Raw genomic sequence first — 20,842 nt, forward strand, 5'->3', positions numbered from 1 at the left:
ATCATGTTGATGTCTTGAAGTAACTTGAGGGCTCACCTCATCTTCATCTTCAAGACATACTTGACGATTGATATCCTTCATCAATTTCTTCTTATTGCAACCTTGAAACCAACATATGGTTCAAGAATTGCCTATGGACAACTCCTACAAATATAACTCAATGCAAACATTAGTCCATAGGGATTGTCATTAATTACCAAAACCACACATGGGGGCTCCATGCACTTTCACACGATACGGAAAACCTTACTGAGACGCCGCCGCCGCCAATCCCATCTCGGGGGATTCTGGAGATCACCTCCGGCACCTCTGCCGGGAGAGGGATTCATCTCCCGGAGGACTCTTCACCGCCATGGTCGCCTCGGAGTGATGAGTGAGTAGTTCACCCCTGGACTATGGGTCCATAGCGGTAGCTAGATGGTTGTCTTCTCCTCATGTGCTTCATTGTCGGATCTTGTGAGCTGCCTAACATGATCAAGATCATCTATACTGTAATTCTATATGTTGTGTTTGTCGGGATCCGATGGATAGAGAATACTATGTTATTTTGATTATCAATCTATTACCTATGTGTTGTTTATGATCTTGCATGCTCTCCGTTATTAGTAGAGGCTCCGGCCAAGTTTTTGCTCTTAACTCCAAGAGGGAGTATTTATGCTCGATAGTGCGGTTCATGCCTCCATTAAATGCAGGACGGTGACGAGAAAGTTCTAAGGTTGTGGATGTCTTGTTGCCACTAGGGATAAAACATTGATGCTATGTCCAGAGGATGTAGTTATTGATTACATTACGCACCATACTTAATGCAATTGTACTGTTGTTTTGCAACTTAATGCTTGGAAGGGGTTCGGATGATAACCTGAAGGTGGACTTTTTAGGCATAGATGCATGCTGGATAGCGGTCTATGTACTTTGTTGTAATGCCCAATTAAATCTCACAATACTCATTATATCATGTATGTGCATTGTTATGCCCTCTCTATTTGTCAATTGCCCGACTTGTAATTTGTTCACCCAACATGCTATTTATCTTATGGGAGAGACACCTCTAGTGAGCTGTGGACCCCGGTCCATTCTTTTACATTGAATACAATCTACTGCAATACTTGTTCTACTTGTTTCTACGCAAACAATCATCATCCACACTATACATCTAATCCTTTGTTACAGCAAGCCGGTGAGATTGACAACCTCAACTTTGTTTCGTTGGGGCAAAGTACTTTGGTTGTGTTGTGCGGGTTCCACGTTGGCACCGGAATCCACGGTGTTGCGCCGCACTACATCCCGCTGCCATCAACCTTCAACGTGCTTCTTGGCTCCTCCTGGTTCGATAAACCTTGGTTTCTTTATGAGGGAAAACTTGCTACTGTGCGCATCATACCTTCCTCTTGGGGTTCCCAACGGACGTGTTAATTACGCGCAATCATCAACCCTTTGACATTCATCACAAGATAAAATAAACTTCCTTGCATCTTTGAAGAGAGTTGGCCAATAAAACCCTGATTGTAGAACCTTTTGCGCGGTCCTATCTCCGGCGTGATGTCCTCCATAAACACTACCATGACATTTACTCAATATCTCCTGTTGTTCATATTCAGGAACACATCTTCATGAGAATACCATCCACTCCTTCTTTATATAAATGTGGGTCATCCCAAAAATAATGCCTCAAGTCATAAAAGAATTTCCTCCTTTCTTGAGTTGAAAAGGTTGGAGGCAAGTACTTGGATACAATAAAGTTAGCATAATCGGCGTACCAAGGACTATCTCGCGAGCTCACCTTTATTACAGCCAATTTTTCATTTGGAAAACTATCATTAACGGGACGGGGTCATAAGTAATATTTTCCAATCTAGACAAATTATCGACAACGGGATTATCAACACCTTTCCTATCTATAATATGTAAATCAAATTCTTGCAAAAGAAGTACCCATCTAATAAGCCTCGGCTTAGCATCTTTCTTTGTCATAAGGTATCTAATTGCGAGCATGATCGGAATGAATTGTAACTTTTGAATCAACAATATAGGATCTAAACTTGTCACAAGCAAAGACTACGGCTAATAATTCTTTTTCGGTTGTAGCATAATTTCTTTGAGCAGCATCAAGAGTTTTGCTAGCATAATGAATAACATTCAATTTCTTATCTACTCGTTGTCCAAGAACGAGTGCCTACGGCAAAATCACTAGCATCACACATAATTTCAAAAGGCAAATTCCAATCGGGAGGTTCAACTATAGGAGCAGTTGTTAAGGCTTTCTTTAGAGTTTCAAAAGCTTCCTTACAATCATCATCAAAAACAAAAGGTACATCTTTTTGAAGAAGATTAGTAAGAGGCTTTGAAATCTTGGAAAAATCTTTAATAAATCTCCTATATAACCCGACATGACCAAGAACACTACGAATACCTTTAACATCCCTAGGATAGGGCATCTTCTCAATTGCTTCAACTTTAGCTCTATCAACTTCAATACCTCTCTCAGAAGTTTTATGTCCCAATACAATTCCTTCATTAACCATAAAGTGGCATTTCTCCCAATTAAACAAGATTAGTTTCTTCACATCTCTGCAATACTTTATCAAGGTTTCGCAAGCAATTATCAAAAGAATTCCCATAGACAGAAAAATCATCCATGAATACCTATACAATACTCTCACAAAAGCCATGAAAAATAGCACACATGCATCTTTGAAAAGTAGCAGGAGCATTATATAAACCAAAAGGCATACGCCTATAAGCATAAGTTCCATAGGGACAAGTGAAAGTGGTTTTCTCTTGATCTTTAGTTTTAACAGCAATTTGTGAAACCCAGAATAACCAAAAAGAAAGCAAAAATGAGTATTTTTAGACAACCTTTCTAACATTTGATCAATAAAGGGTAAAGGGTAATGATCTTTCTTAGTAACCTTATTAACTTTTCGATAATCAATGCGCATTCTATACCCTACAACTACTCTTTGAGGGATGAGCTCATCATTATCATTAGGCACAACAATCATTCCTCCTTTCTTAGGAACACAATGCACAAGACTAACCCATCTACTATCGGCAATATGATATATAATACCAGCTTCAAGAAGTTTTAATACCTCATTCCTTACCACATCCTTCATCTTAGGAATTAGACGACGTTGATGTTCAACAACGGGCTTTGCATCATCTTCCATATTGATAGCATGTTGGCAAATAGAGGGAGAAATCCCCTTCAAGTCATCAAGAGTATAGCCAATAGCTCCTCGGTGTTTCTTCAATATTTCCAATAACCTTTCTTCCTCAATATCTGAAAGCTTAGAACTAATAATAACGGGATATATTTTCTTATCATCAATATGAGCATACTTAAGATTATCAGGCAATGGTTTTAAATCAAAAACAGGATCTTCCTTTGGTGGTGGTGTTGTACCTAGATCTTCAACCGGCAAGTCATGTTTAAGAATAGGTTGACGAAGGAAAATTACATCAAGCTCATTTCTTTCTTCCCTAAAGACTTCACTCTCACTATTCTCCAAATGTTGCTGCAAAGGATTATTAGGAGCAAGAGCAATAGACGCACACTGGTTCAACTCTAAAATCATTATTAGGCAAATCGAGCTTTATAAGGAGTTTTGGCAAATTTAGAGAAATTAAACTCATAAGATTCACCAGCAAATTTAGTAACAATCTTTTCCTTCTTGCAATCTATAACGACTCCACAAGTATTTAGGAAAGGTCTACCAAAAATAATAGGACAATACTTACTAGCGAGCAGAACCAAGTACCAAAAAGTCGGCGAGGATATTTAATCTTACCACACAGAACTTCCACATCTCGAACAATACCAATAGGAGAGATAGTTTCTCTATTAGCTAGCCGAATAACCACATCAATATCTTCAAGTTCACAAGAACCAATTTCATGCATGATCTCCGTATAAAGCTCATAAGGAATGGCGCTAATACTTGCACCAATGTCACATAAACCATAATAACAATGATCACCAATTCTAACAGAGAGCATAGGAACACTAGCTTTCCTAGACTTATTAGGATGCGAAACAATATTAGAAGCATCTTCACAGAAAATAATATGACCATCTTCTACATTTTCAGTCACAAGATCTTTAACTATTGCAACAGCGGGTTCAACCTTAATCTGTTCTTCAGGTTCTATAGGTTTCTTTGCACTTTTATTAACCGCACTAGATATAATAGAGTACTCCTTCATTTTAGCAGGGAAAGGAGTTTTTTTAATATAAGCTTCAGGAAGAATATGATCAACAGTTTCAATTATAGCACATTTATTTATAGATGAATCAACTTTATCTTTATATGGTTCATGATACTTATCAAAATTCTTCCTAGGCAATTCAAAGTGAGAGGCAAAAGCTTTATAAAAATTTGCAACGACTTGAGAATCAAGACCATAAGTAGCACTCATATTACGAAATTTATCGGTATCCATAAAAACTTCAATGCATTTATAATCATAGTTTATACCCGACTCTCTATCTTTGTCGTTCTCCCATCCTTCGAGTATTCTCCTGGATCCGATCAAGAAGGTCCCTTTTAAACTCTTCTTTGTTGCGTGTAAATGATCCGGAACAAGAAGTATCCAGCAAAGTCTTATCTTGAAAAGACAATCTTGCATAGAAATTATCAATAATAATATTGCCGGGAAGCTCATGAATGGGGCATTTGAGCATTAAAGACTTCAATCTCCCCATGCTTGGGCAATACTCTCTCCATCATGAGGCCAGAAATTATATATGCGGTTCCGATCTTTGTGAATTTCACTTGGAGGATAGAATTTGGAATAAAATAAAGGCACAATGTCCTCCCAATCAAGAGAATCCCTATTCTTCAGACAATTTATACCAGTCGTGCTGCTTTACCGGACAGACGATATAGAGAATAGTTTCTTCCTAACTTCATCCATAGCAATACTCGCACATTTGAATAACCCGCATAATTCCTGTAAAAACGAGTAAATGATCACCGGGATGGACAGTTCCATCCCCTTCATAGCGGTTATCCACAACACGTTCAATAATTTTCATAGGTATTTTGTATGGAACCTCTTTCTCACCCGGCGCCTCATCCACTACCTTTGCGGTAGTAGTAGATTTCCCAAAGAGGAATTCAAGAGAAGACCTCTCCATAATGAATTATAGCGAGCGAGCAGAAATAAAAACAGCACGTAGTAAAAGTTTCCCTTACCAATTCCACTTACCAATAGCGCTTCACTCCCCGGCAACGGCGCCAGAAAATAGTCTTGATAACCCACAAGTATAGGGGGTGTATCGTAGTATCTTCGATAAGTAAGAATGTCGATCCCAACGAGGAGCAGAAGGTGTTGACAAGTAGTTTCGATGAAGGATTCACTGTAAATGCTCACAGACAAGTATTCGGGGGTTTTGATATAGCGAGATGAATAAAGTACAAGTAAATAAAGTGCGAGAGAAATAATTGCAGCGAGTGGCCCAATCCTTTTTAGCACAAAGGACAAGCCGGTTTGTTTACTTATAATGACCAAACGTTCTTGAGGACACACGGGAATTTAGTCTAGTGCTTTCGCTTCATATAGCTGATTAATCTTCATTGTTTTGATAAGTGTTGTGTGGGTGAACCTATGCTAATGTACCGCCCTTCCTAGGACTAATACATACTTGTGATTATACCCCTTGCAAGCATCCGCAACTACAAGAAAGTAATTAAGATAAATCTAACCACAGACCTTCAACTCGAGATCCTCGCTATCCCTCCTGCACCGATATACCAACGGGGGTTTAGGTTTCTGTCACTCCGGCAACCCCGTAATTGGCAAACGAATACAAGATGCATTCCCCTAGGCCCATAAATTGTGAAGTGTCATGTAGTCGACGTTCACACGACACCACTAGAAGAATAACACCACAACTTAAATATCACAACATTGAATACTAACCAACATAATTCACTACTAACATTTAGACTTCACCCATGTCCTCAAGAACTAAACGAACTACTCACGAGATATCATATGGAACATGATCAGAGGTGATATGATGATGAATAACAATCTGAACATAAACTTTGGTTCAATAGTTTCACTCAATAGCATCAATAACAAGTAGAAATCAACACCGGGAGAGTTTCCCCTATCAAACAATCAAGATCAAACCCAAATTGTTACAGCGGTGACGAGGTGCAGCGGTGGAGATGGCGGTGATGATGATGATGATGATGATGGTGATGATGATGGAGATGATGTCCAGCTCGATGACGGTGACGATGGCGTCGATTTTCCCCTCCGGGAGGGAATTTCCCCGGCGGATTTCAGCCTGCCGGAGAGCTCTTTTCTCTCTGGTGTTCTCCGCCCCGCAGAGGCGGTTGTGACTCTTCGCGACTATCCTCTGGAGCTTAGGTTTTCGGGGCGAAGATGTACGCGAAGAAAAGGAGGCAAGAGGGGCTGTGGGTCCCCTCCTCACAGGGCGGCGCGGCCAGGCCTTGGGCCGCGCCGGCCTATGAGGTTGGCCCACCTCGGGTCCCCTCGGCTCCCCCTTCTGGCTCCCTTCGTCTTCTGGAAAAATAGGATTTTTCATATAATTTCCGTCAACTGTTGATCTTCCGAAATATCGCAATCGACGGTGCTTTTTCCAGACGGAATCCCGACTCCGGTGCGCGATCCTCCAATAATCATGAAACATGCAAAATAGATGAAATAACATAAGTATCATCTCCAAATAAGAAATATATCAATGAATAACAGCAAATTATGATATAAAATAGTGATGCAAAATGGATGTATCTGTAGACCATGGAGGATAGATACCATCATCTAGATAATACTCCTTGTTATGTTGATGGTCATTGGTCTCATAGTGAACCTCTCGAACATTGCCTTATGCGAGCCTATATAATATCGAAGAACGCTGGAGCATGTTGATGTCATTGCTAGAACCTTTCATGCTAAAGAAAGAGTGCTAAATCTGAAGATCTTGTGATGCAATAGCCTCAAGTATGACAATGTACTCATCGACATGTCATTCAATTTCGCCTGAAAATAAAAAGGAAAGTTCTTCCATCCCAATTCATGCAATCTATTCTTCCAAGCATCCTAGAAAACCCTCTTGACTTGTTGATCGATAACAGCCAGACATTAGGCTCTCACAAGTGAACTTTGATGAACACCTCAACCGTTGCCTTGCAAACTTCTACATTGACTTAGGGCATGTGGTCTCGCTCATACCCATGTACTCATCGACAAGATCATCAACAACTCCATTTGTAAGAATGTGAATAGATACAAAGCAGTTATGGTAAGAAGAGAAGCTAGTCTTATTGGTAGCTTCATTCTTGAATTCTAATTATAGATTGTGGTCTCTCACACCATCTAGAATAGTCAAGAACAAGTTTCTTGACATCTGAAAGCGACACCAGAAATGCACTCACGAAATATATCGGTAAGATGGAAGTAGTCCTCGTAGATGTCGCACATAGCCAACTTCTCGATTACGCTTAAAATTGGCCTTATGTGGTCTCGTCGAGCCCCTGGACTTTGGAATCTACCCCTCGTGCTCTCTGTCTGCGCAAACACGTTCGAACGCCATCGGTTGGTGAACACGAGGGGTAGACATACCTTTACAAACTTCTTCTTTTTTGTCTAGAAGAGAAATTCCATTTGTGTCTGCGTGTGAGATTATGGGCTTTATTGGGCTGTGTGGAGCCAGAGGCGGGCTTTGTTGATTGCTGCAGCGTCAGGGCCCAATCCAACAAGGGAAGAAGAGACCTCCCTCCCCTTTTCTTGGGAGTCAAAGCGCAGTCCGCCCCTCTTCCTCCTCCGCTGGCGTGGCCTGGCCTGGATCTCATTCGTCGCCGTCTTCAGCCTCGAAGGAACCCTAGCCCCGCCGTCCCGCCCAGGTAACCTACCAACCCCTCGATCGATCGGATTCCTTCTCTTCTCTCCATGAATCCTGCACCGCACTCTCGTCCCCGTCCCCTATTGGGGTTTCTTGCTGCTTTGTCCTTGCATCGCTCGGTAGATTTCATATTGATTCATGTCTCCTGGTTACCGCAAGTATTAACTGATCTCGGCACACACACTTAAAAGCCTAAGCACCACGCTTGCTTCCAGTCCACTAATTGGAATGGAAATCCATGCTTTTTGCTCACTAATTTTGCTGTTTCAGGCCTTGTTTACTTCTAGGGTATTTATAGGGATGGAAGGGGATTATTTTGTATCCCGAAAAATCCCCACTAGTCCGTTTACTTCTCCGGTTTTGAACGACATAATCCCGAGATATCCCCTCCCATCCCCACATTTTTTGCCTAAATCAAAAACTCTCCATCATACTAGTGTATTTTCGGGGAAGGGTATTTGGGGGGATTGGGTGAACACCAAATCCCCTCTCATCCCCATACCCATTGGGAAGAAAAATACGAGAGAAGTAAACAAGGCCTCAGTGAGTTCCCCTCACTGATGTTAGAGCGCGAGCCCGTCTGATTTTGCCATGTTGCTTATTGTTCTTGATTTGCTCCCGCAGGCAGATTGATAGATGTCGCAGTGCAATGAAGTAAGGTCAGCTCAGCTCCCCTCACCCTGTTCCACACTCCGCTCTCCGATGCAGGGTGAACCTAACCTCGGTTTGTTTCCAGGTACACGGCGCGCTCCATCACGCCCCCGGCGGCGGACAGGGACAGCGCGTCGCCCCCTCCCAAGAGGCGCGCCTTGTCCAAGTCGCCGCCGCTCCCTCCCCCTCCTCCCTTCCCACCCAAAGGGGCGGTACGCATCCTCTCCTCGAGGTCGCCTTCTAGAAGGCGCAACAGTGCCTCAAGGTCTCCCCTGCCTAAGAGGCGTGGCAGATCAAGGTCTCCTTCCCCCAAGAGGCGTGGCAGGTCAAGGTCTCCTTCCCCCAAGAGGCGTGGCAGGTCAAGGTCCAGGTCCAGGTCCAGGAACAAGAGCCGCTCCAGGTTTGTTATTTAGATCGCACTGTCAATGTTATTGTGATAGTGATATGCCACATTTTTTTTAGAATTATTGAAGGGGTGGGTTCCATTAAAATGCAACCAGAGTTCACAAGTTTTAACGAGTTTTGTGAGCTCGTCCATTCAGCACTTGCAAAACTGACCAAAGAGTCCAAAGAACAGCCGAGGAGAAAATATTAATAACAGACTTTTTTATCCTCACTTAACCACCATCTGGCAATAGATTCAAAATCATCTCCAATCGGCTTGTTCACGTATGCATTTGGCAACAACACATTCGAAGAAAAGATGCTTAGCAGTTTCATGTTCATTGCAAAACATACATGAAGCATCATCTACATATCTCCTTTTACTGAGATTGTCTCGCGTTAACAACTTATATTAGCAAGAAGCCACAAAAAAAATGTGGATGCGGGGAGGAATATGTAATTTCCACACCGCAGGAGTATGGACAGGGACAACCCCTCGATTATTAACTACCCCATAAAAAGATCTCACCGAGTAAGTACCACAAGTGTGAAACATCCAGATTGGACTATCATCTTCAGAATTCAGTTGCACAGTACTAATTAAAGAGATAAGCTTCAGAATTCAGATTGGACTATCACATTGTACAATAGCAGTTCACCAAGTTAACTGTGCAGCATCTTTAAAGGTAAGGATTTTCCTAACATGTGGCAGGAGTAGAGATGATCTAAGGAATCCCGGGAACAACCTGTACGTCACGGGCCTGTCCACACGCACATCAAGTTCGGACCTGGAGAAGTTCTTCAGCAAGGAGGGAAAGGTGAGTACTCTCCACCCTACTTTGTTCCTTCATTCATGTCCGATCTCTCTCCTTACCCATTTCCGCTTGTCTATAAAGCGATTATATCACTAGCTGATGTGCTACACTTCCGAAACTGCAGGTTTTAGACTGCCATATCGTTGTCGATCCTCGCTCCAAGGAACCGCGTGGCTTTGCGTTTGTGACAATGGAGAAGGTGGAGGATGCGAGGCGTTGCATCAAGCACCTACATCGTTCTGTGCTTGAAGGTCGCCTCATCAGCGTGGCAAAGGTACCATGCCTTTTCTGTCTGTTCCAACCCTAATGCTGCCTTGTCCTGTTACATAATCATCATCTTCTTTCCTTTTCCGTTTGAGTTCTCAGGTTAGTAGTAGTCGAATGTAACTCTCATTATGTTATTTACTTAATTTTAGCTGTCCCGCTCCTGCGTTTTGAGTCAACTTCTTTTGGGAATGAGCCAGGCATCATTACATATTGCACCTTATGTTTATCTAGTCTTCCAACAAACTATATCTTGGTTTCTAACATCTTTTATACTTATCATAACCTCGAGCAATCTGGTTATAAACTTATCTGGTTATAAACTTGGTCAAGTGTCCCTGAAAATCAGTTAGATGACAAGTATATTATTGTAGATACACTCTTTTTATCTTACAAAGCAAGGCTATACTTGGGTGGTGTTGTGAATTCTGCTGGCCTCATTGTAGTGGCGTGCTGGTGTAGCATACAGTATAAAGGGATTGTCCTAGTTATGCTCTTACACATTGAGTCCAATGCAGGAAATGGAGAAAATCTGTGTTCCTTCGCTTTTCTCCTGCTGTCTTCCCCAACTGCAGGGTCCACACTGTTGGGCTGCCTCATCATCGATACTAGGCTGTCTGTAATATTACTGAACCATCATCGACGTCCCCCGCTACACTGTCTATCTGCACCGACCTTACTGAACCATCATCGACATCGTCTGGTTCACTGTCTGCACCGACCTTACTGAACCATCATCGACATCGCCTGGTTCACTGTCTGCACCGACCTTAGACCTGAAGCTATCTTGGGATCTCGGAGTTAGAAAAGAAAACAGAGAATGCTGCAGTGCTATGCATCACCACCAAACATAGACCTTGTGTCCATGTGATGCTACAAGTATTGTACTCTTTGTGTACATCCTTGGAGCTACTGTGGTACGTGTAGTTGGTATTGTAGGGCTTCAGTGGGCCTGCCGATAGGACCAAAACGATGTGCCTTCATCACTTGGCTCGATCTTTTTATGCAAGAGTAACTGTGACCTATAATGAGGTTGAATTCCCATTTGGTGCTGATGTTTTCATAATTGCAGGCAAAGAGAACCCGCGAGAGGACACCTACTCCTGGAGAATACTGTGGTCCAAGAGGTATGCACACACGGATATGTTTTTTTTTTTGTGCACTTGCATTTGCGTTAGATGATTCGCCTCCTGTTGCTGATATTATTTATATAGGTTGTCTGATGTGTCTTGTACTATGTAGCATGCTTTTGTTGTAGTACTTACCTTACACTTTGCCCAGATTCCTTGCATTTGGAGTAGCTTATTCTACAATTAACTTTAGCCAAGATGATGTACGGTGTCATTTAGATTAACTTACAGGCTCAACACACTTGTTTCACCGGAATACCTTTCCAACCATCATAGGTTTTAGTATGTCGTTGCTTTATTTGTGGTATGTTTTATATACTTTAGATTGTAGTCAGCTGGCAAATAATTGGATACAGAGACGGGGCTGGGAGCTAGTTTGTGATGTGTAGCAATCAGTTATAAGATGATAAATCTAATCCGGTCATACATGTAGGCGGGCGTGCTCGATCTTCACCTCGCCGATCCAGCAGGGGTTCGAGGGACCGCTCGAGGTCGCCTGGTGGAGGAAGGGACAGAGACAGGAAGCGCGACTAAAACAAAGAGTAGCAGCCATCAGGTTGCTAGATGATAATCACTGGGAGCTGAGTCTGATGTGCCTTTGGGGCTAGATTGTTGAATGATGATACAACTTTGGTATTGTGTTTCTCACTGCCCTTTGGCTGGCTGTAGATGGCTGATGCCACCTGCTGTGATGGCGATACCTAACTTATATATTTTTGTTTAGTTTTAGTAGCATGTCAGCTGTGACTCGGGATGATTGTTGCGGTGAAAGCGTATTCCATGTTGTTACGCTTTGTCAGACCTTGAAATGCGTATTGATTCTGTGCTTTCTCCTTTTATATAAGATGATTAAATCAAGCACGTGATAGATGATATAGTGTCGCTACGAGCTTGAGTTGGCTAGGATGTTTAATGATGATACACAGACGGACATGGTGGCTCGGTGGAAGCCCATTTCGTGTTTTCACGTTTTAGTACAACCCCCTCCCACCAAACTCAAACTCATCAACGGTTGAGAACATTCTGTACCTCTTCATAGCTTAATTACGAAGTGATCTCAGTCTTTGATGTATAAGGGAATGGTTGAACTGGAGCAAACATCCACGTTTTATCAGTTCTCCGAAACTATCTTTTTTTTTTCGGAATGGGAAAACCTAACCTCTGCATCAAAGCGGATGCATACGGCTTTTATTTGGGAAAATTTGCTACATGATACCGTTATTTTTTGGCATTTGCTCAAATACACCGCTCGATTGTGTCTTTGTCAGATACCATTACAATTTTTTGGCACATTTGCCAGAACACACCACCTAACTAAAAAGGAAAGTTTTGCACTTTTGCGTGGGATGACTGGTTTTGAAGACAAAGGGCAAAACTTTCCGTTTTCAGCCAGGTGGCGTGTTCTAGCAAATGTGCCACAAAATTATAATGGTACCTGGCAAAGACATAATCGAGCGGTGTGTTTCAGCAAATGCCAGAAAATAACAGTGTCCTGTAGCTAATTTTCCCCTTTTATTTATATCTTATCAACAAGGATTTGTCAAGAGATCACTTCGTATCATACTGCATAGGACCAGAAAGAGCAGCTACTACATCATCATCCATCCATTATTAACTCCGCATAGGACGTGGAAGAAATAATCAAAAAATTAGTTAGCTGTAAACATCTTATACAACTGTTGAACTTCAAAACGCATGAAAAACATCTTATTATATTAGACAACTCACAAGTCACAACAGGAAAACACGTGACATCGAATAAACAAAAAAGTATGGCTGGAGTTCCGGTGCATGACAGCATGAACAAATAAGTGACAAGTGAGGATGGAGCGGTAACAGGTACCCCTTCTCCATAAGTAAGCGTACGTTTAGTACGTTTACTTTTCTCCCGAGTTCAATTATTCTAGGACCAATATTACAGAAAAAGTAGCAAATAACTCAACATGAATATAGAACTACATTTTAAGATAGATCTAAAGATATTTGGGTGCTATAAATGTTGCTACTTCTTTATAAAGTTGGTTAAACAAGAGAAAGTTTGAGTACATAAAATCTCAAAAGAAATTGATGGTAGTGAACTCATAACTGGACTAGCTTTTATAAACTGAATCAAGATTTTTCTCCCAAGTTTCAAGACTCTTTTCCTATGAAAGGTCCATTGCACGCTCAGGATACATCAGATGTAGTTAAGGGCTTCACGTCACATAGCCAGGAAGCAACTCCATGAATAATTATCTCAACTTGATGCAACTAAGTTAAAAAAAAAAACTTGATGCAACTTTACTACTGATATTTGGTAATACATACAAAAGGTCACACAACTAAATCATGCAACTCCATTTGGAATGTGACGGCATACATTGTGCGGAAGAACCGACATTTACTGGACAGTTTCAGTTACAAAACCTCCACCAAATGGCTACTTCTATATCTCAGCAAACCATGCTCTACATACCTGGATACTGGTGCAACGGTTTAAAATCGATTGCGTGGGGTTTATACAACTAGTGATATCCTCAAGGTGTAACTTTTATGGATAAATTTCAATAAAAAATAAAGGCCATATACATCAATCGATGCAGGGGCTTTCCCCTTTTCGGAAAAAAAAAACACATGAATAACCAATGTTAACCTCCGTTAGACTAACTGTAAAACTCTCATAGAAAATACCAAACTTTGTGTTATACCGACATCATCAGCTTGAATTACCATTGTGCAAAGATCGATGCAGAAAAATCCATAGCATAATCATCCAGGAAATATTCGGCAAAGCTAACACAACAAACAGAACTAGAAAACAATTATTTTTGTTTTGCGGTGGGTAAAGGGATTGTTTAAAAGAAAACAATTAGTTTGTGATGGCACACCTGCCAAACTCTACTTTTGAACATGCTCCAAAGTTTGTTTTCTATACATGAGATCGCAGTAGAAACTACAACATAAGCGACTCCATCAGAGAAAAGATTCAACTCTATAGGGCGCGTTTGGTAGGCTAGGCCGGAATCCTGCACCACTGGCGCAGTGCGACGGGCGTCCCTGCGCGTCGTGAACGGGCCACTGGCCACTTTTAGCTCATCGTTTGGCAGCTTGTGCTGCATCGGTGTGAACAAAAAGTGCACATTGTTTGGAGGCCTGGATACAGCGCTCCATCTCTGTTCCGCCACAACACATGTGTTTGGTTGCTATTTTGGACACCCTGGCAAAAGCTTCTTCTCACCACATTCAAATATGGCTACCTTACCATCACATAACGGCACACAAGAGATCAAACACGATCATAAATATAACACACAGTTATACACAACGAACAGAGCACTTAGTTCCTAATCTAGCGTCAGAGTGGTAAGATGCGTACCTAAACCTGGGGACAGACTACCAAGGTCCAAAAGCATTGTGAAACAGCCTCTACAGGTGCACAAAAGCAAGTGTTTAACAGTCTCATAGAGGCCAGCACAACTAGTGAGGGCAAGAATCAGACATAATGAAGCAGCAGCACCTTAACGGCGAGTATCAGCATAAGGACCTCACGGTGCCTCTTGCAGCCGCTGGAAACTGCGATTCGGGCGTTCCTCCAGGCTTGTTCCAGGGGTGTTTTGAGAGCCGGTTGGACCACAACGCAGACCTCTTACAGGCAACTAAATGGGCCGATTTTGGCTGGGTCGATGCGACCCAAAGAGCTCACAGCCTACCAAACGCGCCCATAAATTCATTTCAAAATTCACTTATGATGTCATGCATAGAGGTTCATGAAGTACAAAGCATGGACCGTCCACAGAGCATGACATCCGGCGATGCGACTAGGCGAGTGGCAAGGAGCCCATCTACGCCATCCATCCTCAGGCCCATCGCCTCAAACCCGCCCAACTTTGCCACCATTATCCTCCCGCGCCGCGCGTCCGCGCGGGCACCACCAGCCAGAAGAAATGGCGGCGGGTCCCACGCCATCCACCGCCGCGTCCCTCCGGCCGCCCCTGCCGCCGCCGCCGGCGTGCTTCGACTACCGGTCCGCGTCGCTCGCCGACACCCGCGCCGCCGCGGCCGCGATGAGCCCCGCGCTGGCCGGCCTGGTCGAGTCCGGCGCGCTGGTGCGCGTCCCGCGGCGCCGGTTCGGGCCCGTGCCCGCGTGGCGGCCGCCGGACTTCGCTGAGCCCGAGGAGGTGTGGATCCTCGGGACCTCGCACCTCTCCGCGGAGTCCACCCAAGACGTCGAGCGCGTGCTCCGCGCCGTCCGCCCGGACAACGTCGTCGTCGAGCTCTGCCGGAGCAGGCATGATCGACCTCCTCCAATAGCCCGATTGATCGATCGGTCGATCACATATTCAATCGCATGCTTCCTTTTCTCCGTTCGAAATCTAACAGGTGCCTTTGCAGAGCCCTCACTGCAGAGCCGGGATCATGTACGCTCCAGACAACGCCTCCGGCGAGCCGCTTCTGAAGTCCAACATGTTCTCGCTCGGCGGAACCAAGTTCTTCGGAGCCGTCAACCGGAGCATCAACCTGGGTACGTTGCTGAGCTTCCTGTCTCCACAATGATCTTTTTATGTTCATTGAATCTTATTGGTTAGTCAAACAAATGGAGAGCTGCTGATTACATTGCCATATTTTGTGACCTTGCAGGTGGGCAGAGTGCTCTTGCTCTGCGTTTGCTCCTGGCCGTCTTCTCGTCAAAGATTTCATCCGGCGCAAACAGGCCATTTGGAGAGGAGGTAATTGTTCTGGCCGGACAGCTCATTTCTTCCCAGATTTTGCTATGGAACAAATCAGCAGCCAGCTTAATTTACTCGGTTCTTCTTCCGGCAGTTCAGAGCAGCCAGGAGGGTGTCTGAAGATATTGATGCTCAACTTGTTCTCGGGGATCGTCCAATTGAAATTACTGTATGTGGAAGTCTGCACTGGAACTGATGCTAGATTCTAGCTATGTACGTAACCAATACTGTTATGTTGCTAATGGCATCAGGTTGTTCTTGCAGCTTGAACGAGCATTAAAATCGCTGAGCTGGGATGAAAAGACTAAACTCGTAATCGCATTGTTCCGTGGAATCACTTCTACAACCGACGCGCCGGTATGCTCTCCTGTTTTCAATCTTCTTCGTTTGCCCCAGAAGCCAGTGATTTTTAATGTAGGCAAAAAAGAAACTGCCAATGTCAAGAAACCAGCCTTCCCATTTAGTAAAACCCATGCTTGACTGCTGATTATCCAGCAGGATGAGAAAGCTGCTGTTAGCCCGTATGAATTGTACGAGAAGCTGAGCAGCTCATATCCTTCATTGCTGCAGCCTCTCATACATGAGCGCGACATGGTATGGTCCTTATCTTAAAATTCATCCAACTTATTCAATGCTGCAAGGTTTAAGCTGTCCCTGATACACTCAGAACTCCACTGGTGATGGCTGCTGCGAACTGTATTTATTTTGTTCCTGAAGCTGTTCTCGTTTGCTTCACAGTACCTGGCCTGGTCGCTGAAGAGGAGCAAGGCCGTGAACAAGAGCAAGACAGTGGTAGGGGTCATCGGGAAGGGGCACATGAATGGCGTTGTGTACGCGCTGATGTCAGACCAGGGCGAGCTGAGGTTTCACGACCTCGTCGGCAGGGATTCGTCAGAGACCTGGGCTAGCTCCATCGCCAAGGGTCTCGTCAGGGACACGGTTATAGGGGTCGCCCTGTGGGCTCTGTACGAGCTGGTGCAGGCGGCGCTATAGGTTAACACTAAATGTTATATATGTACACCAAGACATTGCAGAGCTGAACCTGTTTTCATTGGCAACGACTAAAATTCATGACACTGTAGGCTCTTTTGCACTGTCAACGTAGCTTGAGATTGTAATAGCAATGCAGTGTTCTTTTTCTGACATATTGCCACCACCTTGTATGTACTGAAACACATCAGAAGTCCTGACCTCATATCATTTTGTGCTTGCAGTTGCAGTGCACGATAGCTACCAGCGTGAGATTGTGTGCGACTTTTTTGGTTCTTCAGGGTCAGTTGATTTGTACAAATTAGCCAAGTACTAGTTGGCATAGTGCCGTGGTGCAAAGAAGTATTGGTACCTGGTGTTGCATCTGAACAAAGCTCAGTTACATTTTTCCTTATGAGCAACTACAAAGCACACTTAGGCCTTGTTCGTTTTGCAAGGGCCAAATCCCCTGCTAATCTTCCACCTGGCGACAAAGGAGCTTCAGCCACTTCAAAATCCTACGCATGTCAGAAATTCAATTTCCAACTAATATCACAAGCAACGCTGTTTTAGAAAAAAATTGATGTTCACCCTTGCATCTACATATAATCAAATCGGCTAAAGCTAAGTTGGTACACAGACTGAAGTATGCAAGCGGTATATACGCAGGCATAGTGGTATGCCGGCATCAGTTACAGCATGCTTGCATTCATCATATAGTACTCATGGCGCAAAGACAACCTAGATACTGTATATAGGCGATAAAATTCTTAATGGTTATACATCAGATCAACATAGCAAAGGAAACATCTTAAAATCACCAAGATCAACCCATCTTCAGGACAGGACATGTCCAAGAGAACACACAATTAACTTCCAAAAAAAAGGGAACATAGAACTGAAGAACACAAATGTGCCATGATTTGGCATACCCTCCCCTTTTGCATCGATGCTGTCTGAAATCCACATCTACTCGCTTAACAATATCACTTGGCAGAAAATAACAGACCCCAAGTTCATCAAATAAAAGTAGTCTGTGTCCTTGCCAAGATATCAGATAGCACTAAACACATGATTTAAAACGGGATATTATACCATGCTCAAATGAGTAAACTGCACATGCAGTTGTGTACAGCACTATACCACAACCCAATCTTTCAGCTCGGCAATTATCGATGGGAATTTCTGCACCAACATTGCAAAGCCACCCGTGAACACGGCCTTCTTAAAATTGTTCTCGGCCGCAAAGAACTTGAAGCACTCGTTCTTCAGCTTTGGACAGTTGTAAGTCTCGGCGCAAGCTAAAATAGTTGCAACTGTATCCACCGTCACATTGTCCCATAGCTTTTGCGCACACATAAGCTTCAGCCCGTCTAGTGCATACCGGTCGGCTGCGGCTAGTAGATTCTGAAACATCTCAACAGAAGAGTCCACAAGCTCATCTTCTCCGGGTAATTTATCTGTGTACATGAATCGAAGCATAGCTTTGAATGTCGCAGGCGTGATGTCTTGCAGCGTAATGGATGACATTGTAGCTTCAGCCATGGAACCAAAGAGCTCCGCCCTAAACACCGGTGAGCGCGCAGCGATAACTGCTCGGTGCACACGGAATACCTCCCCATCGACGATGAATGACAAATCCGTCCCATCCTCTTGATCTAACAGGCGACCAAGATCAGACCCGATGTCTGAAGGAATAGGGCTGTCACCTGTTTTTTGGTGCTCTGGGCTGTCATGTATGATCAAGATGGCGCATAGGAATGTGACGTGTCCCTCGAATACATAGTCTTTCTCCAAAGTAGCTGCCTTAACGAACCTAAGCCACCCGTTGTCTTCAGAATCGTCATCGCAATCTTTATTGGCTGGGGAATTCATCAAAGCCCGTCCTTTCATTACCTTGCTACATGGTTGACCATCCCTGTCCAGCAAGAAGGCCACAAAGAGGGCCCGTACGCTTCTGCTCTTGCCCATGTGCCTGAGGTAGATAGCAAGATAGTCGGTCGGGCCGCTTCCAAATCCGCCACACGGGAAGCACTCAATCCTCCAGGGGTGTCCCCCGGCCGAGAAGACGCCAGATTGTACATATTGGCCCATGGGGAGCTGCTTGGCTTGCTCGTAGTCTACTCTGAAGTGGAGGGCGGCAGAACCCAAACTGGTGATCTGCGCCTCCGGCCTGGTCGTCTTATCCCCGTTGCTCACTGGACAAGAGTACGATAAACCAATTCACAAACTGGCGAATTATTATTATGCAGACTAACGAGCAATCAGAAGAACACGAGTGGGCACTCACTGGCTTGAAGCCGCCGGAGGTGGCGGCGGTTGGCCTGCTGGTGACGATGGTTGCCGGGACGCGCCGGGACGCGCCGGGAGTCCGCCTCCTTTGCCCTGACGCCGGTCGTCGTCTACCCTCGTGGCCGCCGCCCCTCGCAACTTCCTCCCGACTAGGGCTCGTCTCGGGAGGTGCTATATGCCGCTCTTTGCGGCGCTGGAGCGTCGCGCAGCCTGAAGGACGTAGCCATAAAGGCCGGCCCATTAGGCTGGTTTTCCCAGATTTTTTTTTTCTGTTTCATTTTTGAGAGAAGTCTAATTTACCCCCTAAATTTGTCTCAAAGTTCAGCTTACAACCCTCAACTTTACTTTGGTTCAACTTTCAATCCTAAATTCTAAAAATGGTTCAAAATCACCCCTTGCATTGTATTAAGCTTGTATTAAGCTGGTTTTTCATGTACCGTGTATGTTGTATGTTGATCAGTTGGCACATGCACATTATATAGGAAGAAAACCCTCTAATTGGCAAGAAAAACTGGTTCAAAACATATCAAAAAGGGAAGAATGTCCAATTCTAAACGGTTTATAGAATTCAGGTTGAAGAATGAACAAAGTAAAGTTGAGGGTTGTAATCTGAACTTTGAGACAAGTTTAGGGGGGTAAATTGGACTCCTCTCTTCTTTTTCTCCGCTTCCTTATTTCTATTTTCTTTTTGGCTACTTTTGGTTGAATTTTGTGTGTGCTTTAATTGATGATTCACGCAGTATCACCATTGACGACTACTTGGCCCTCTAAGAGTTCATGGTTGTAATCTGAACTCTAAGACAAGTTCAGGGGTGTAATATGGACTTCTCTCAAAATAATATATAAACCTTCTAAGATAGGCATACTATTTTTCATAGATGTAGATTACTTTATATTATCCAAATCAAAAAAGTGCAATTCCCTTGTAGATGGAATCTCCCAAGAAGAGTTAGAATAGCAGTTACCGCTCCTTGAGCGGTACCAAATAAATGATTACTCGAATAAGGGTTTGGGGTATAAAGATGCCACTAACCCGTCAAAGAGGTTTCCAACCCATGGGGTTAGGGTAATACATCTAAGAAATTATTCCATCTAACGTACTCCCCTTTAGATGCGGGAATAGCAACATGAACTAAATGTCCTATCCAAGTCAAAAAAACTTAACCTGAAAAGTCCTGACAAATGATGATTGGGACGAGATTCCGCGCTTTTGAACCACGGTTTATACATCCAAACAAGAATTGGATTTTGGTTCCAACAATAAATATGCAAACCCAAACAAGGGAATCAGAATTGGAGGTGATTTTCTTTCCATCTTGGTTTTGGTATTTCATAATTCAATTCCAAGGCTAAACTACGTGCATCCAAACACATCATAGGAGCATCTCTAGCAGATCCCACAAAAATGGTCAAACATGGATATTTTCGATGTGGATCGAAAAAGAGGCACCGATTAGATCCCACATAATCATAAAAACTGAAAAATCCAGTGTCCTAGATATCATCACACGAGTACCCAATAGAGCGAGTTTTTGATAAACATTTGTGGTGAAATGGAAGTGAGCCAATGCTCACATGGGTGTTGGTGCTAACGCCGTACCTCAACTCTATGGCGAGGATGTAGGATAACGTTGCATAGAAAACAAAAAATTTCCTACCGCAAACACGCAATCCAAGCCAAGATGCAATCTAGAAGACGGTAGCAAGGAGGGGGTATCGAGTCTCACCCTTGAAGAGATTCCAAAGCCTACA

At 43.6% G+C, this 20,842-nt stretch overlaps 3 protein-coding genes across 6 annotated transcripts; 2 read left to right on the top strand and 1 right to left on the bottom strand.

Moving 5' to 3' along the window:
- The first annotated feature begins 7,784 nt into the window (after nucleotides 1-7,784).
- LOC124685298 (serine/arginine-rich splicing factor SR45a-like) lies at nucleotides 7,785-11,967 on the top strand. Of its 3 annotated transcripts, XR_006997380.1 has the most exons (8): nucleotides 7,785-7,880; nucleotides 8,504-8,538; nucleotides 8,616-8,930; nucleotides 9,627-9,732; nucleotides 9,854-10,003; nucleotides 10,512-10,910; nucleotides 11,066-11,120; nucleotides 11,557-11,616. XR_006997380.1 is itself a non-coding variant. In XM_047219633.1 (7 exons), exons 2-7 carry the CDS (start codon nucleotides 8,516-8,518, stop codon nucleotides 11,655-11,657), a joined length of 750 nt encoding a protein of 249 aa, XP_047075589.1. In that variant the 5' UTR covers nucleotides 7,785-7,880; nucleotides 8,504-8,515; the 3' UTR covers nucleotides 11,658-11,967. The 3 variants fall into 3 exon arrangements, 2 of the variants coding, with proteins under 2 accessions (XP_047075589.1, XP_047075590.1); XM_047219633.1 differs by lacking the exon at nucleotides 10,512-10,910 and having other exon boundaries at nucleotides 11,557-11,967; XM_047219634.1 differs by lacking the exons at nucleotides 11,066-11,120; nucleotides 11,557-11,616 and having other exon boundaries at nucleotides 10,512-11,059.
- Nucleotides 11,968-15,018: 3,051 nt separating this feature from the next.
- Nucleotides 15,019-17,058, top strand: LOC124685299 (traB domain-containing protein). 2 transcript variants are annotated; one of them, XM_047219635.1, is made up of 7 exons: nucleotides 15,019-15,390; nucleotides 15,509-15,624; nucleotides 15,741-15,829; nucleotides 15,924-15,998; nucleotides 16,094-16,186; nucleotides 16,325-16,423; nucleotides 16,568-17,058. In XM_047219635.1, the coding sequence occupies exons 1-7, from the start codon at nucleotides 15,047-15,049 to the stop codon at nucleotides 16,820-16,822; spliced, it is 1,071 nt and encodes a 356-aa protein (XP_047075591.1). In that variant the 5' UTR covers nucleotides 15,019-15,046; the 3' UTR covers nucleotides 16,823-17,058. The 2 variants fall into 2 exon arrangements, with proteins under 2 accessions (XP_047075591.1, XP_047075592.1); XM_047219636.1 differs by having other exon boundaries at nucleotides 16,328-16,423.
- A 589-nt stretch (nucleotides 17,059-17,647) lies between these two features.
- LOC124707560 (BTB/POZ and MATH domain-containing protein 1-like) lies at nucleotides 17,648-19,331 on the bottom strand. The gene is made up of 2 exons (XM_047239225.1): nucleotides 19,085-19,331; nucleotides 17,648-18,996 (listed from the first exon to the last, which is right to left on the bottom strand). The coding sequence occupies exons 1-2, from the start codon at nucleotides 19,329-19,331 to the stop codon at nucleotides 17,936-17,938; spliced, it is 1,308 nt and encodes a 435-aa protein (XP_047095181.1). The 3' UTR covers nucleotides 17,648-17,935.
- Nucleotides 19,332-20,842: the final 1,511 nt, after the last annotated feature.

Source organism: Lolium rigidum, chromosome 1 (genome assembly GCF_022539505.1).
Source record: "Lolium rigidum isolate FL_2022 chromosome 1, APGP_CSIRO_Lrig_0.1, whole genome shotgun sequence".
In the NCBI taxonomy this organism is placed as follows: Eukaryota; Viridiplantae; Streptophyta; class Magnoliopsida; order Poales; family Poaceae; genus Lolium; species Lolium rigidum.

Bases quoted from the DNA above. Each gene is read 5' to 3' on its own strand.
- LOC124685298 (XM_047219633.1), top strand. From the start codon at position 8,516: ATGTCGCAGTGCAATGAAGTAAG. The intron at 8,539-8,615 runs GTCAGCTCAGCT...GTTTGTTTCCAG, and splicing joins TCGCAGTGCAATGAAGTAAG to GTACACGGCGCGCTCCATCA. The intron at 10,004-11,065 runs GTACCATGCCTT...TCATAATTGCAG, and splicing joins GCCTCATCAGCGTGGCAAAG to GCAAAGAGAACCCGCGAGAG.
- LOC124685299 (XM_047219635.1), top strand. From the start codon at position 15,047: ATGGCGGCGGGTCCCACGCCATCCACCGCCGCGTCCCTCCGGCCGCCC. The intron at 15,391-15,508 runs GCATGATCGACC...CCCTCACTGCAG, and splicing joins GTCGAGCTCTGCCGGAGCAG to AGCCGGGATCATGTACGCTC. The intron at 16,187-16,324 runs GTATGCTCTCCT...CTGATTATCCAG, and splicing joins CTTCTACAACCGACGCGCCG to CAGGATGAGAAAGCTGCTGT.
- LOC124707560 (XM_047239225.1), bottom strand. From the start codon at position 19,331: ATGGGCCGGCCTTTATGGCTACGTCCTTCAGGCTGCGCGACGCTCCAG. The intron at 18,997-19,084 runs GTGCCCACTCGT...ACTCTTGTCCAG, and splicing joins CGGCGGCTTCAAGCCAGTGA to TGAGCAACGGGGATAAGACG.